Source organism: Lathamus discolor, chromosome 1 (genome assembly GCF_037157495.1).
Source record: "Lathamus discolor isolate bLatDis1 chromosome 1, bLatDis1.hap1, whole genome shotgun sequence".
NCBI classification, from domain to species: Eukaryota; Metazoa; Chordata; class Aves; order Psittaciformes; family Psittacidae; genus Lathamus; species Lathamus discolor.
The window spans coordinates 165,313,560-165,327,691 of NC_088884.1; the positions used below are offsets into that span (position 1 = coordinate 165,313,560).

General features: G+C 54.1%; 1 protein-coding gene across 11 annotated transcripts in view; it reads right to left on the reverse strand.

Annotated features, from left to right (window-relative positions):
* Positions 1–14,132, reverse strand: part of DYSF (dysferlin) — an 85,452-nt gene that overhangs the window by 22,006 nt on the left and 49,314 nt on the right. For all 11 annotated transcript variants that reach the window (XM_065662640.1, XM_065662612.1, XM_065662626.1 and 8 more), the window contains 8 exons: positions 9,771–9,869; positions 9,060–9,188; positions 8,013–8,168; positions 6,035–6,126; positions 4,960–5,130; positions 4,194–4,336; positions 1,014–1,153; positions 145–233 (listed from right to left, as the gene is read on the reverse strand). In XM_065662640.1, the coding sequence (XP_065518712.1) occupies positions 145–233; positions 1,014–1,153; positions 4,194–4,336; positions 4,960–5,130; positions 6,035–6,126; positions 8,013–8,168; positions 9,060–9,188; positions 9,771–9,869 (1,019 nt within the window). The remainder of the gene's footprint in view (positions 1–144; positions 234–1,013; positions 1,154–4,193; positions 4,337–4,959; positions 5,131–6,034; positions 6,127–8,012; positions 8,169–9,059; positions 9,189–9,770; positions 9,870–14,132) is intronic.

Below are 14,132 nucleotides of genomic sequence, written 5' to 3' on the forward strand. Positions count from 1 at the left end.
ATGAGTTATCTTTCTCTGAAGATGGCTCTCAGCTTGGCAGGTGAATCCCTCCCCATCTGACATCTCCAAGCCCCCTCCTCTCCCCTCTCAAACAGTGGTGCTGGAACCAGCACTGCAAGGAGTAAGAAATGAGAAGCACGTTACCTCTTGGCTTTGCGTGGCGTGATGTTGAACGGGGGGCCAGGCTGACCCAGGGATTTGGGAAACAGGTCCACCCACATCTGCAGCTTCCCCTGTGTGGAAAGAGACACATGAAGCTGGTGAGCCTCCTGCTAGGGTTAGTAAGTAAGACCAAAGAGTGGAGAGAGACACCACCAAGTTCTCCAGTGTTCCTTAGCTGAAAACTAAGGTTTCCTTAATGGAAAAGTGGCATTGAATGTTACACTCAAACTATTTTAGTGATAGGTGGTTGGATGTTCATGGCTTCCCATATATAAGCAGTTGGTCTGGATAAGCTGAAGGTGCAACCAGCTTTACTTTCTATGGTTGACTGCCTTTATATAGGGACAGAGTAAAGACTGGGTCCACGGCAGGTGTTGGCGAAGCCAACAGCTCACTTGTTTTCCACGCTGTCACCAGCTGGGATGCTGATTTGTGGCTTTCTGAGTATGGGAGTGGAGGATGGGACAAGGAGAGGGAATGTAATCCCTGCAAGGGCAGGTTCATGCTGCAGAAACCACGCTGCTGCTTTGCCGAAGCAGCCCATGGTGTCATTACCACTATAGGGGAGCTCTGCACTAAGGCTTCAGGTCAGAAGGGGCTTTTTAACCTCTCAATAAGAAAAAGAAATAAAAGATTGTGAGCAAATGTGGCTGAAAATGAGCCCAGGAGGCTGGAACTGGCCCCCCCCCCCCAACACCCTGAGCAGGCCATGGAGCTGTATTTGATGGCCAGTGCTCCGTCCCACACAATGACCCCCTTCCATGGGAGAAGCCCACCCCCGGGGCAGGTTAGGGCTGGATCAAGAGGAGATGATGCTCTCGGAGGTGCCCTGCACGCATCACCCCACTCACCTGCTCGATCTCTGGCTGCAGAGGGCTGTAGAGAGGCCTGGTCTCCACGTGCTCGGGCACCAGCCCCTGCTTGCGCAGCACGTACAGCGCGAGCCGCTCCTCCACCGGCCCCAGGTGAGGGTTCAGGGCTTTGCCATCCTCTGCACAGAGCATAGAGCACTGTTAGACCGTGCCACGGGTGTGAGGGGCTGGACCCCACCACCCCACGGGAGCAAACACGAGCCCACCGCTTCCATCTGCAAACCCACCATCGCCACAAACCCTCCTGGGCACAGGGCAGCCCAGTGGGATGTGGGGGCAAAGCATCGCGCAATGGGACAATCCCCGTGCAAGTCCCCCCCCCAGTATCATAGAATCGTGGAATGGTTGGGTTGGAAAGGATCTTAGGGTCATCCAGCTCCAATCCCTGCCATGGGCAGGGACACCTCACACTAAACCATCCCACCCAAGGCTTCATCCAACCTGGCCTTGAACACCGCCAGGGATGGAGCACTCACAGCCTCCCTGGGCAACCCATTCCAGTGCCTCACCACCCTCACAGGAAAGAATTTCCTCCTTAGATCCAATCTAAACTTCCCCTGTTTCAGTTTGAACCCGTTACCCCTTGTCCTGTCACTACAGTCCCTGATGAAGAGTCCCTCCCCAGCATCCCTATAGGCCCCCTTCAGGTACTGGAAGGCTGCTATGAGGTCTCCACGCAGCCTTCTCTTCTCCAGGCTGAACAGCCCCAACTTCCTCAGCCTGTCTTCATACGGGAGGTGCTCCAGCCCCTGAGCATCCTCGTGGCCTCCTCTGGACTTGTTCCAGCAGTTCCATGTCCTTTTTATGTTGAGGACACCAGAACTGCACACAATGCTCCAGGTGAGGTCTCACAAGAGCAGAGCAGAGGGGCAGGATCACCTCCTTCGCCCTGCTGGTCACGCTCCTTTGGATGCAGCCCAGGATCCGGTTGGTTTCTGGGCTGCGAGCGCACACTGCAGCCGGCTCATGCTCATTTTCTCATCGACCAGCACCCCCAAGTCCTTCTCCGCAGGGCTGCTCTGAATCTCTTCTTTGCCCAGTCTGTAGCTGTGCCTGGGATTGCTCCGACCCAGGTGTAGGACCTTGCACTTGTCGTGGTTGAACTTCATAAGGTTGGCATCAGCCCACCTCACAAGCGTGTCAAGGTCCCTCTGGATGGCATCCCTTCCCTCCAGCGTATCAACCGGACCACACAGCTTGGGGTCATCGGCAAACTTGCTGAGGGCGCACTCAATCCCACTGTCCATGTCAGCGACGAAGATGTTAAACAAGACCGGTCCCAACACCGATCCCTGGGGGACACCACTCGTTACCGGTCTCCAGCCGGACATCGAGCCATTGACCACAACTCTTTGTGTGTGGCCGTCCAGCCAGTTCTTTATCCACCGAGTGGTCCATCCATCAAATTGATATCTCTCCAATTTAGAGACAAGGATGTCATGTGGGACAGTGTCAAACACTTTGCACAAGTCCAGGTAGATGACATCAACTGCTTTACCCTTGTCCATCAGTTCTGTAGCCCCATCATAGAAGGCCACCAAATGGGTGAGGCAGGATTTCCCCTCAGTGAAGCCATGCTGGCTGTCACCAAGCACCTTGTTGTTTCATGGCCAACTCAACCTTAGCTGAGCCTGCTCCTTCTCCCCACCCCAGGTGCCACCCTGGGGCTGGTGGAGGACATCACCCACAGCATTCCAAGCCGTGTGCCTCCAAGGGCCTTGGAAGTGCAGGTGACCCATCCCAGCTCCTTCCTCGGCAGCACCTTGAAGTGGTTTACTTCAGACACATGGGCTCTTTCCCAAGTGGAAACCTGCCTCTGCGCGTGTGTTTATGCGCAGGAAGAAGCAAGAGCCCCTCTCGGAACACAACAAATGTGGAGGTTATGGAATAACGGTCGGGTGCGGGGCTTGTAAAAGCCCTGCTCTCGTGTTTAACGGCTCCACTTTATACGGGCAGGTTCAGATCTGGCGCTGCTGTGCGGAGCAGCTGCTTTCCAGATCTCAGGCTTTGTTCTGGGTTTGAACTGATTGCCATGAAAGCAGAGGAAGGTGAGAGGCAGGGGCTGGCAGAGGGGGGAGCATCCCGCTCGCCTTCACACCTTGCAGCCCCTTTCCCATAGCGAGAGGCTGCAGAGGAGCTGCTGCTTCCCCATCCTCCTCCTCCTCCTCCCAAGGGGAGAACCATGACTTTGTGCCTTGATTCCTCCAGCCTCAAATGGAAGTCAAGGCCCAGGGATCTGATTCCCAACACCTCGATTCCCAGGCAGAGGGATCAGTCCTGGGCTGTGCCGTGGGTGCTCCTCGGTGGCTCTGCAATAGCGTGGTCACCTCAATCGAGGCCATGGGCAGGGGGCTCATCTCCTCCTTGGACCAAACCACCCCTGCCATGCTTTAAAGCAGAGTTGTCTCTAAAAGGCAGCTCCTACCCTAGGGATGTCAGATGGGCCCGAGCTGATGCCCAGGTGGGTTCTGTGTGAACCCGAACGTGCCCCCCTCGTACCCGATGTTCTCTCCTCGCTGGCAGAGGCTGATCTGGGGTTTCCAGCTGGAGAGCATCTCACCCCCCGCCCCCGAGGCTGGGCACCTTGTGCATGATACTGTCTCCCTCTAGTGACTCCAGCCCCACAACGCAGAGATGCAAGCACAACGAGTGCTCCTCCAGCAGCTGGAACATCAGGATGGAGCCTCTCAGCCGTGATGGACCCTGCTGCTCTCAGCCTGCATGGATCTCACAGAATCATGGAATGGGTCGGGTTGGAAGGGACCTTAAAGCTCCTCCAGCTCCAACCCCTGCCATGGGCAGGGACCCCTTCCCCTGGAGCAGCTTGCTCCAAGCCCCTGCGTCCAACCTGGCCTTGAGCACTCCCTTTTCATCCATCCTTGCAGATGCTGGATCTCCATCTCCATCTTGACCCGTTTGTGCTGAAGCAGAGCCCCCTACATCTAATCCCAGTTTGTCTGGGAGACCAAAGTCCTATTGACATGTGGAGGATGAGCATCAGGTATTCCTCTTCCCATCTCCACTTTCCCTGGTCCCTTTGGTGCTTCCCAGCTCTGATGGACACCCTTGTCTGAAAATAACATTGTCTCCTGCCTTTTGTCACCTTTGTGGCCCTACTTAGAGACAAACACTCAACCCAAAGCAGCCCCATCGCCTTACCCAGCTCAGAGAGGACGTATTCCTGCTCCCTGAAGGTGACCCGGTCGGACTTGTAGGTGGGAGCCTTGTAGTTGTGCTGCAGGGAGAAGAGGTGGAGCAGCTGGGAAGGCCGGAGCTGGTCCCGCCACTGGTTGGGGCCGGAGCTGAAACCGAACAGGAGGGAAACAGCAGCTCAGCACGTGGTGAAGCATCCTCCAGCCCCAACAAGGCAGTGCTGGGGCTTGGAGCAAGCTGCTCTAGTGGAAGGTGTCCCTGCCTGTGGCAGGGGTTGGAGCTGGATGGTCCTTGAGGTATCTTCCAACCCAAATCACGCTGGGATCCAATGATACACTACAAGGGGTGGTGATGAAGGAGCAGCTCACCCTGGGTCTGTGTTCACTGACGAATGGGGCTCTATGTGGGACACAGAGCCCCAGCCTGCAGGACTGGGGTGCCCTCATATCCCCCCTAGACCCACCACATCACCTTCCAGCTGGCCCTGTGCATGGGGGTGTCCTCACTGTGGTGTACCCAAGAAGCATCAGGGATATAACAGGGTCTCCCCAAGGACATTAATGTCACTTGAAGCATTTCAGGCTTCTGGATGAGACCCAGGGCTCAGGGAAGGTCCTCAAACGAGGGACTTCTCTGCTGTGAATCTATCTCAAAGCACTGGTTTGGTCCCGTTGGGACAGCCCTGGGACAGCAGAGCTGACACCCTCATCCCACACACAGTGGGATGCAGTGGGAGCAGTGACAGAGACCCCAAGCCCCCAGAGGTACCCACACGCAGTAGGTTTGGGGGAGGCCGCAGCGTGCCCCGTATTTGGACAGGAAGCGGTTCTCCAGGTCTATGATGGTCTCCCCGATCTTCTCGTCCTTTGAGAGGAGGTCGTAGTCGTAGAGCGCGATCTTCAGGTCCTTCTCCAGGGGCAGAGTGCAGCTCAGCTCGAACATCCTGCAAACGGGAGGGGAGAAACACCCATGAGGTGGAGGCTGATGGTGCTGAGAGCCCCACAGGAAGCAGACGCATACCCCATCCCAGCGCGCACCCACTGCACGGCGCTGTCACACTGGTCCAGTACTACCAGTGCTGTGTTGTACTGGCTTAGCCTGAGGATGTGCAAAGCCTCCCTAAAGCAATAATCCTAGGATCTTGGCATGGTTTGGGTTGAAGGGACCTTAAAGCTCCTCCAGCTCCAGCCCCTGCCCCGGGCAGGGACCCCTTCCACTGGAGCAGCTTGCTCCAAGCCCCTGTGTCCAACCTGGCCTTGAGCACTGCCAGGGATGGGGCAGCCACAGCTTCTCTGGGCACCCTGTGCCAGCGCCTCAGCACCCTCCCAGGGAAGAGCTTCTGCCTAAGAGCTCAGCTCAGTCTCCCCTCGGGCAGGTTCAAGCCATTCCCCTTGGCCTGGCCCTACAGGCCCTTGGCCAAAGCCCCAAAGGTTTCTTGTAGGCGAATGGTCAGATCAGGACTCAAGCCACCCTGGGCCCAGCCTGTGGTCAGAGATTGACCCTTAAAGCCTCCTTATCCTCTCCTCATAACGGGAATGTAGGCCTTGTCTAATGCACACTGCCCTCTCAGGTCTCACCAGTATCACCCTCATCATCCTTCTTCCTTTCCCTCCATCCTTGCAGATCATAGAATGATAGAATAGCTTGGGCTGGAAGCAACCTTCAAAGCTCATCCAGTTCCACCCCCCTGCCATGAGCAGGGACATCTTCCAATAGGTCAGGCCACCCGGAGCCCATCCAACCTGGCCTTGAATCCAGGCTGGAATGCGATGCTCTGGCTGGCCCATCCCTATTCCCTCAATACAACATGAAGAATCACACGGACTCCAAACCGAATCCAAACTCACTTCCCAAAGACGGGCTCCAGCGTACAGGGCAGGTAATTTTCTTGATCATTCATGGATTTCTTCCCCACTGAAATCTTCACGTAGGGATCACACTAAAGACGGGCACGAAAACAAATGTAAGAGTCATTGCACAGCAATACGGGTGACAAAGGAATAACTCTGCTTCTCCTTGTCCCAGCAAGCAGCATCTTCCACCCTTCAGGGAAGGCTAATGCCTCCTTTCAAGGGCAGGACCATTCTGGCCATTACTGTCAGCATCACTAAGATCTACCTGCTTTACAACTCCCTTTTGAGGATGACCAAAGGACCAGTTAGCAGTGTGGGACAAAAGTCCAAGCTCATCTGAGGTCAATGGGACGGAAAAGGAATAAAAGAGCATGAATAGAACCCTATTTATAGCTTCTCCGATGGATAAGCTTGCTCAGGATGTTCCTGGTCTCATCTGAGTCACTTATCTGGAGGTTCCGTTGAGGCCATCATTTATTCAAGTGTGACGTCTGCTCAGAAATAGATGCAGGGGCCTAAAATATCAAAGGAAACCCATTTTGTTTCCAAAAGTGTGGCTCAAACCCATTTACTGCCAAGAGGCTGCAGGAAATGGATGGAAAACTAATGGCAGCAGCGTCACATAAAGCCTCATTGTGCATCTAAATCCTCTATAGATACTTTTACCTATTTAGTAAGATTTTAAGCTTCCCTCTCCCAAGTAAACCTCTCCTGGGAAGGCTGCCTTAACTTGGGACGTGGTGGGATTCACTCGAGTCAGCATTTTTACTAAGGGAAGAAAAGAACAACTTCACCTAAAAGATGCCACCCAGCTTGAAGCCCGCGCCTATAGGGACCCACCACCCCGGAGCATCTGAAAAGGCAAAGATGCTGGCCAGAAACGCCCCAGGCAAGCTCCTCATCACTGTTCCTTCACCTGCAGGTCATTTAAAGAAGGAAAGGATCCCAGAATCACGGAATCAACCAGAGTGGAAAAGCCCTTTAAGCTCACCCAATCCAACCATTCCCAGCACTGCCAAGGCCACCCCTGCCCCATGGCACCGAGGCCTCGTCTCCATGGGGTGCGAACCCTCGCAGGGCCGGTGCGTGCAGCCCTGCCCTGGGCAGCCTGTTCCAATGCCTGAGCACCCTCTGGGGCAGGAATTGTTCCTCAGCTCCATCTAAACCTGCCCTGGGGCAGCTTGAGGCCGGTTCCTCTTGTCCCATCCCTTGTTCCTTGGGAGCAGAGCCCAGCCCCTCCTGGCTCCATCCTCCTGGCAGGCACTTGTAGGGAGCCATCAGGTCCCCCCTGAGCTTTATGTTCTTCAAAGGAAGGATGGGAAAGCAGTGCTTGGGGAAGGTCTCCAGGGTGAGGATGAATGGGGCATCCAGGCCTTTTGCTTCCCCTTGACTGGGATGAGCTTCGGGAGACACCACAGTCTGAGGGCATAGACTGTGGAGTCAAGCTTGGATCCTTGGTTTTGGTTTTCAGTGTGAAAAAAGCCTTTTTCTACTCCTCTCTTTTGCTCTTCAGGGGTTTTCTACAGGAGACTTCTAAGACATTGAAAACTTCCATCCCAGAACCATTGCCAAACCCAGGGGAGATTAAAAAGCAGGTTTGGTTTGTCCATGTCCATGTCCATGTCCATGTCCAACTAAAATGAACATTTTTCCTTCTGAACTGACACAATTTTCTTTTTTGCCCTGATTTTTCCTTCCTGACAGACAAAACCTTGCAAAAATCACGGGAAAGACATAATTTTGTCTCCTTGAGCACCAAAACGAATCAAAACCCCCTCATTTTGCTACTTTAGCTACAGAAAAATCCCTTGGGATGGAGGAAGAGTTGGCTCCTGGGATTCCCAGATGGGTGATGGAGGCAGAAAGACTTCCTCCTTTCTGCTGTCACTGTTATCCCCAATTGATGGATCAGGGCTGACCTGCCCCAGGAGCCCACCCCCCGAGCCAGCACTGAGCGTCCCCAGCAGGATACCTTCCCATTGGTGTCCTTGGGCTGCAGGCCGAAGGCTCGGATGATGTAGACCCGGACGAGGCATTCCTGGGGTCCCCTGGCCGGCAGCTGGTGGAACTGGCGCGGGGGCATAGGGACCCGCGGGTCATCCGGGAGAGGGTAGATCTTGAATGAACCCTGCCAAGGACACCAAGCGCTGGGCTGTGAATGGGTGGTTGCATAGAGCCATGGCATGGCTTGGGGTGAAGGGAGCTCAAAGCTGATCCAGCTCCAACCCCTGCCCCGGGCAGGGACCCCTTCCACTGGAGCAGCTTGCTCCAAGCCCCTGTGTCCAACCTGGCCTTGAGCACTGCCAGGGATGGGGCAGCCACAGCTGCTCTGGGCACCCTGTGCCAGCGCCTCAGCACCCTCACAGGGAAGAGCTTCTGCCTAAGAGCTCAGCTCAGTCTCCCCTCGGGCAGGTTCAAGCCATTCCCCTTGGCCTGGCCCTACAGGCCCTTGTCCCAAGCCCCTCTCCAGGTTTCCTGCAGCCCCTTTAGGCACTGGAGCTGCTCTAAGGGTACGTTCCTCCCCACCACTGGACAGACATCTCCAAAGCGAGAGCTCAGCACCAGTGTGGTGAGTCCACGAGTACTCACACAGGCTCCCACTACCACCCTGGACAAAGAAAATGCTCCACTGCTTACATCCAGCCTTAGTTTCAGATGGGTTTGCTCCAGGATGACAGCACAACCAAGGCTAGCTTTGATGTATGTGGGAATACAGCAGCCAGACCTGCACAGGCAGGTTCATACAATGGTTTGGGTTGGAAGGGACCTTAAATCTCCTCCAGCTCCAACCCCTACCATGGGCAGGGATCCCTTCCACTGGAGCAGCTTGCTCCAAGCCCCTGTGTCCAACCTGGCCTTGAGCACTGCCAGGGATGCAGGAATCAATCTGTTCAGGCTGGGGCCAGTGCTCTGCTTCTATGGCCCATTTCTCTCTGAACTCCTCCCCAAAACCATGAGCTGGCATCACCCCGCTCAGCAGCCGGACCTTCCACCTGGAGGCAGAAAGAGCCCATCTCACCTTGAACTCCCCCACGACCGAGGGGTCATCGTTTGAGTCCTGGGACCGGCCACGATAGAGCTTGAAGGTGTGGCAGAAGTCAGAGAGATGCTCAAAGTCCTCCACGTTCTCCAGCTCCGTCTCATAGACCTGCGGAGGGAGAGACGGGAGGTGAGGGCAGGGACCAGCAGCGGGTCCCCACCAATGTGGGGCATGACCTGAGCCAAGCTCCTTGGTCCTGGTGAAACGCAACCCACAAGGATGGAATCTGGGCCCTGTCACCCTTGTTTCCACCTAGGACGGATGAAGAACAGACCTTCCTGCTGGGAATGTATTCATTAACACCAGGCGAGGTCTTCTCCATTTTAGTCCTATTTGGCCTCTGTGTTAATTTAGCGCTTGTAGTAACAGGGTACCTAAATCTCCCCCTTCCCTAAGGAATCTGGTTTTCCTTGTCGGTCCCAAACACTTTCCAGTTCCCCATCTCTGCCTCTTCAGTGACTATTCGTGAAGGCTGCAGAGTGGGAAGTTACCAGAAAGGGTTTTGTAAAGAAAACTGAGGTTCAAAATCGTTCTTTTCAAACAGAAAGATCTAATTTCTAGGGAAAATTATGGATTATTTTTTGCCTGGAAGGAAAACCAGCTTCATGATCCAAAAAAATATCAAAGCCTGTGGAAAAGCATCACGGAGAGTGTGGGTCCAATGAGCCAGGACCAACCAGTACCACTGACCTTGAGGGTGTCGAAGCCCTTCTCCAAATAGCATCCACATTTCTCCCTCTCTCCTGTGGAGGCATAGAACTTGCTCCACCAGTCAATGAACTCTTCCTCCTGCAGCAGCAGACACCAGAGTTACACATCCCCATGAGCAAACCCCAGTGATCAACCACAGCAGCATCTCCTATACCTGCTAGAGGTGAACTCCAGCCCACGGGTTCGGTGGGGGATGAAGCTATTGTGAGCCCAACCTGCAGCTCCTCACTCCCTGGTTTCAAAGCGGTTTGGGGATGCATCCACCCAAATCCAGCTATTCCAGCCACAGCAACCCCATGGACCTGGACCCACCAGCAGAGAGGAGGATGCTACATGGGAGGATGAGGTACAGCTCGCAGGCCAGAAGCAGATTTTGGCCATATGGGTGATGGTCTTTTGAGGATCTCAGTGCAGGACCCCAGAGGGATGAGACAATTTAACCCTTGTGTTCAGATGGTCCTCACAGCCTGGAATACAGGGAGGATTTGGGGCTGCTCTTAAAAGCATTCCCTGCTTTAGGCTTTGCCTGGAAGGTTTGGAGTCTCTGGGATGGGGATTGACTTCGTGGTTTGTGTCCCAGCACCATCCAACCTCCCCACCCAAACAAAGCCCATGGGGAATGAATAAATCCATTAAATGCATGGATTTTCACTAAAACCGAGGTCCTCAGGTGCTGCCCCTCTCTCAGGAAGAACAGAGCCCTCTTCTCCTGGATGTTACACAAAGAAAGGGGCAAATGTCACACAACCTCAACCTCACAACGTCCCAATGCCACTGAGGAGCATTTCCCTCATCTCCTGCTCAAGCTGCACTTCCTGGCTGCTGGGAGTAGCTCCAAAGATGCTATTCCAAGAGGAAAGCCAGAGGCTGGCCTCAGCAAATGGATGTATATTATAAGAGCCCCAGTTCTGACACTGATACAAGGGAGGATGACGGGGCCGTGATTGTGACCCATGAAACATTCCTGACAAATAATGACGTCTTATTTTAGAAGGCCACAGAATCCCATCACGCTGACCTCATGGAGGAGCCATAACAGGGGTTGATTTGGTTTCTGTTCTAAGCCAAGGGTGCAGCTTTAAACTGCTGTTGTGAACAGCCATTGGCTTGAATAGGACAGAAATTCAATGGGAGCCCTCCGCTGCCTCCTTGTTTCTGGAGGCAAACGGGAATAAAAGCTGCCTTTCATCACTTCCCTTGTGTTAGCAGGTCAGAAGCTGCTCCCTGCCCAGCGTGGTTCCGTTATGACATTCCACAGGTACTGAGTTACATGGGAAGCATTGAAACTGAGCCGATGACTTACCCACAGGCTCTTCTGCAGCCCCAAGACGAAGGATTTGGTTAGATTTTACTGATTTCTACTGATGTCACCAAAACAAAGGGGGATTAAAAAAGGAGGAAGCAATGGGAGCAGCTGGAATGTTAATAGCAAAGGACATGAATCCATTTGCCTGGAAATGGGAAAGCCAGGGAAAACAATGGCTCCACCCCGCAAGCGCCTGGATTCAGGGGTTTCATTCTGCAATCAGGCAATAGAGCAAATCACCTCCAGTGTTTCATCTTGGGCATGGAAAGGAGGGTTCTCAGTTAGGACATCCTTCAGCCCTGTCGTGGGTGGCTGAAGGACCTCCAGCATCCTGCACGTCCTCTTCAACCTTCTGCATGGGCCCTATGGAGCTCCAATGGGACACGCACCCCTGGGTGAGCATCACTTGTGGATAAATTCAACATCAAGTGAATGGAGCCTCCAATTTCAGCTTGGAGAGAAGCTTACTCATGGTTATCAGGTTATCCACAGGACAGAAGCTGCTGGCATGGCTATCAGAGGGTTCAGCATGGCTATCAGAGGGTTCAGTATGGCTATCAGAGGGTTCAGCATGGCTATCAGAGGGTTCAGCATGGCTATCAGAAGGTTCGGCATGGCTATCAGAAGGCTCGGCATGGCTATCAGAAGGTTTGCTGTCTTTCCATCACCATTCATCCCTCTTCCCTCAACCACCGCTCCATAGAGCAGGGACCACTGTAATGTGAGCTGGAACCACATCCACGGAGGACTTTTACCAAGGGCTATGCACTTGCTGTTGAGGGTATTGAGATTCTTCCCTCCCCTGGATCCCAGCATCCAGACCTGTGTCACCCCAGAAGCTCTCAAGATGTTTCCAATCCCATTTTGCTTTATCCAGAGGGAATACATTGGGTTTAACCTCATTTTTGCCAGGGAGGCTGAGCCAGAGCACGGCTTTCCCCATTACCCAGGGTAATGACTGCAAACCCATCCCATCGAATGCATTCCCATATGGGGATAGCAGGAGTCTGGGCTTGTTCATATGTCAAATGGTCATTTCCATCTGGAGCAAAAGGTGTGGAAAGCTGAGAAAGTCCCACGCAATGGATACATCAGCTTCTGGTGGAACTTAGTCCATATCATCACCTCTGAGGTGGGGGAAACTGAGGCACGGACAGACAGCAACGCCAGGAGCAGAGCAGGAGATAACTGGAGTCTGAATGCTTCTGCTTGCTCTCCTTGTGATCCCACACCATTCCCTGGGGGAATACGGGTGCTAAATCCTGCCTCTAAAGAAGCTGAGCTGCTCAGTCCCAAATAGACCCACACCTCACATCTGGGAGGCAGATTTCCTGCTGTGGGAAAGCTCTGCAGCTGGGATGGGAAGATCCCCCTGGAAACAGCTTGGACATTCATAGACACGAGTGTTGGTTGAGGAGATGACAACTCTGCATCTCCTGGAGAGGGTGGTGCCAGCATCCTCTGCTCCGGTCAAAGGCAGCCCGCTCAGCTCAGCTCAACACCCGACCAAACTGACCCAGCCCAGCCCTGTCCTCCCGATGGGGCAGAAAACTCCATGGAGAGGCCATAGCAAACAGCTGGGAACACAAAAAGGGCTTTAAACAGCACAGCCGAGCTCCTTGGGGTTTTCCAACCACATCCTAAATCCCTCTGCGGCTCCGTCTACATTGCTCCAAAGGTCAGCAAGCCCAACAGGAAACCGAGCTTGGTTTGGGATGGTTCTGCAATGGAATGGTTGTGATGAAGGCCATCAGCCACCCACCACCCCAGCAAGGCTATCCCCACACCGGGAGCGCGCCAGGCTTGGGTGCGGATGGGAATGGCTTGAACCTGCCCGAGGGGAGACCGAGATGAGCTCTTAGGCACAAGCTCTTCCCTGTGAGGGTGCTGAGGCGCTGGCACAGGGTGCCCAGAGAAGCTGTGGCTGCCCCATCCCTGGCAGTGCTCAAGGCCAGGTTGGACACAGGGGCTTGGAGCAAGCTGCTCCAGTGGAAGGGGTCCCTGCCCGGGGCAGGGGTTGGGACTGGAGGAGCTTTAAGGTCCCTTCCAACCCAAACCAGGCTGGGAGTCCATGAAAATCACTTGCATCCATACAGGGAGGCTGCAAGAGGACTTCCTTATCCTTCCCTTAACCCTCAGATGTTCATAAAGACAAATCATCCGTTTATGGCTGTTTCACCCTTTTTTTCCCACCGTACTGAGAATTTTGCTCAGAAGAGGACAAAACTGTTTGGTTTTAGTGGGGTTTTGTCCCTCCTGTTTAATCAGCCTCCCTGTAGCCAAAGGCACCTTCTTGGCACCGGTTTTCCTCTATCATAGAATCACAGAATCAACCCCGTTGGAAAAGACCTTTAAGATCAAGTCCAACCATTCCCCCAGCACTGCCAAGGCCATCACTAACCCATGGCACTGAGGGCCTTGGCTTCAAATGGGGGGTGTTTTCCCCTATAAACCTGGTGGGAAGCCAGCTTGCCATGCAGGAGGGCTTCCCCATCACCCACGGCAGTGCCCTGGACCATTCCTCAAACACGGATTAAACACCAAGAGAAAACAAGCCCTGGGGAACGCACTGAGGGCAATGCTGGGCTGCGGGGTGGCTTGGCCACCGGTGTCAGCAGGAGATTCCCAACACCAAGAGCTCTTCCAGCTCACAGTAACGGGATAAGCCGTGAAATCCGTGCTCTGATTTGGAAGCAGCAAACACAGCAAACAACCAATTACTCCAAATGGTTCCCAGATTGTGACCTCTTGCTTTTGGCCTGGGTCAGCTCCTCTCACTTGTCACTTGATGGGTTGTTTGTGTTCCCTACAACCAAAGCACGGCTAGCCAAGATAATGGGGTGAGTGAATAGAAAGCACCTCACAGTGCTCCTCAGGGCAGAACGGAGGCTTCTCACTGCAGTTTCCTAGCTCAGAGGTGTCTGAGAGCTCCTCACAAGCTTCTTTCCTCTGGAAGATGCTCCTGGGAGGCAGCCTGAGGGGACCATTTCACGTACGGGGATGCAGGAGCTGCGTGGGCATTGACCATGGGGGGT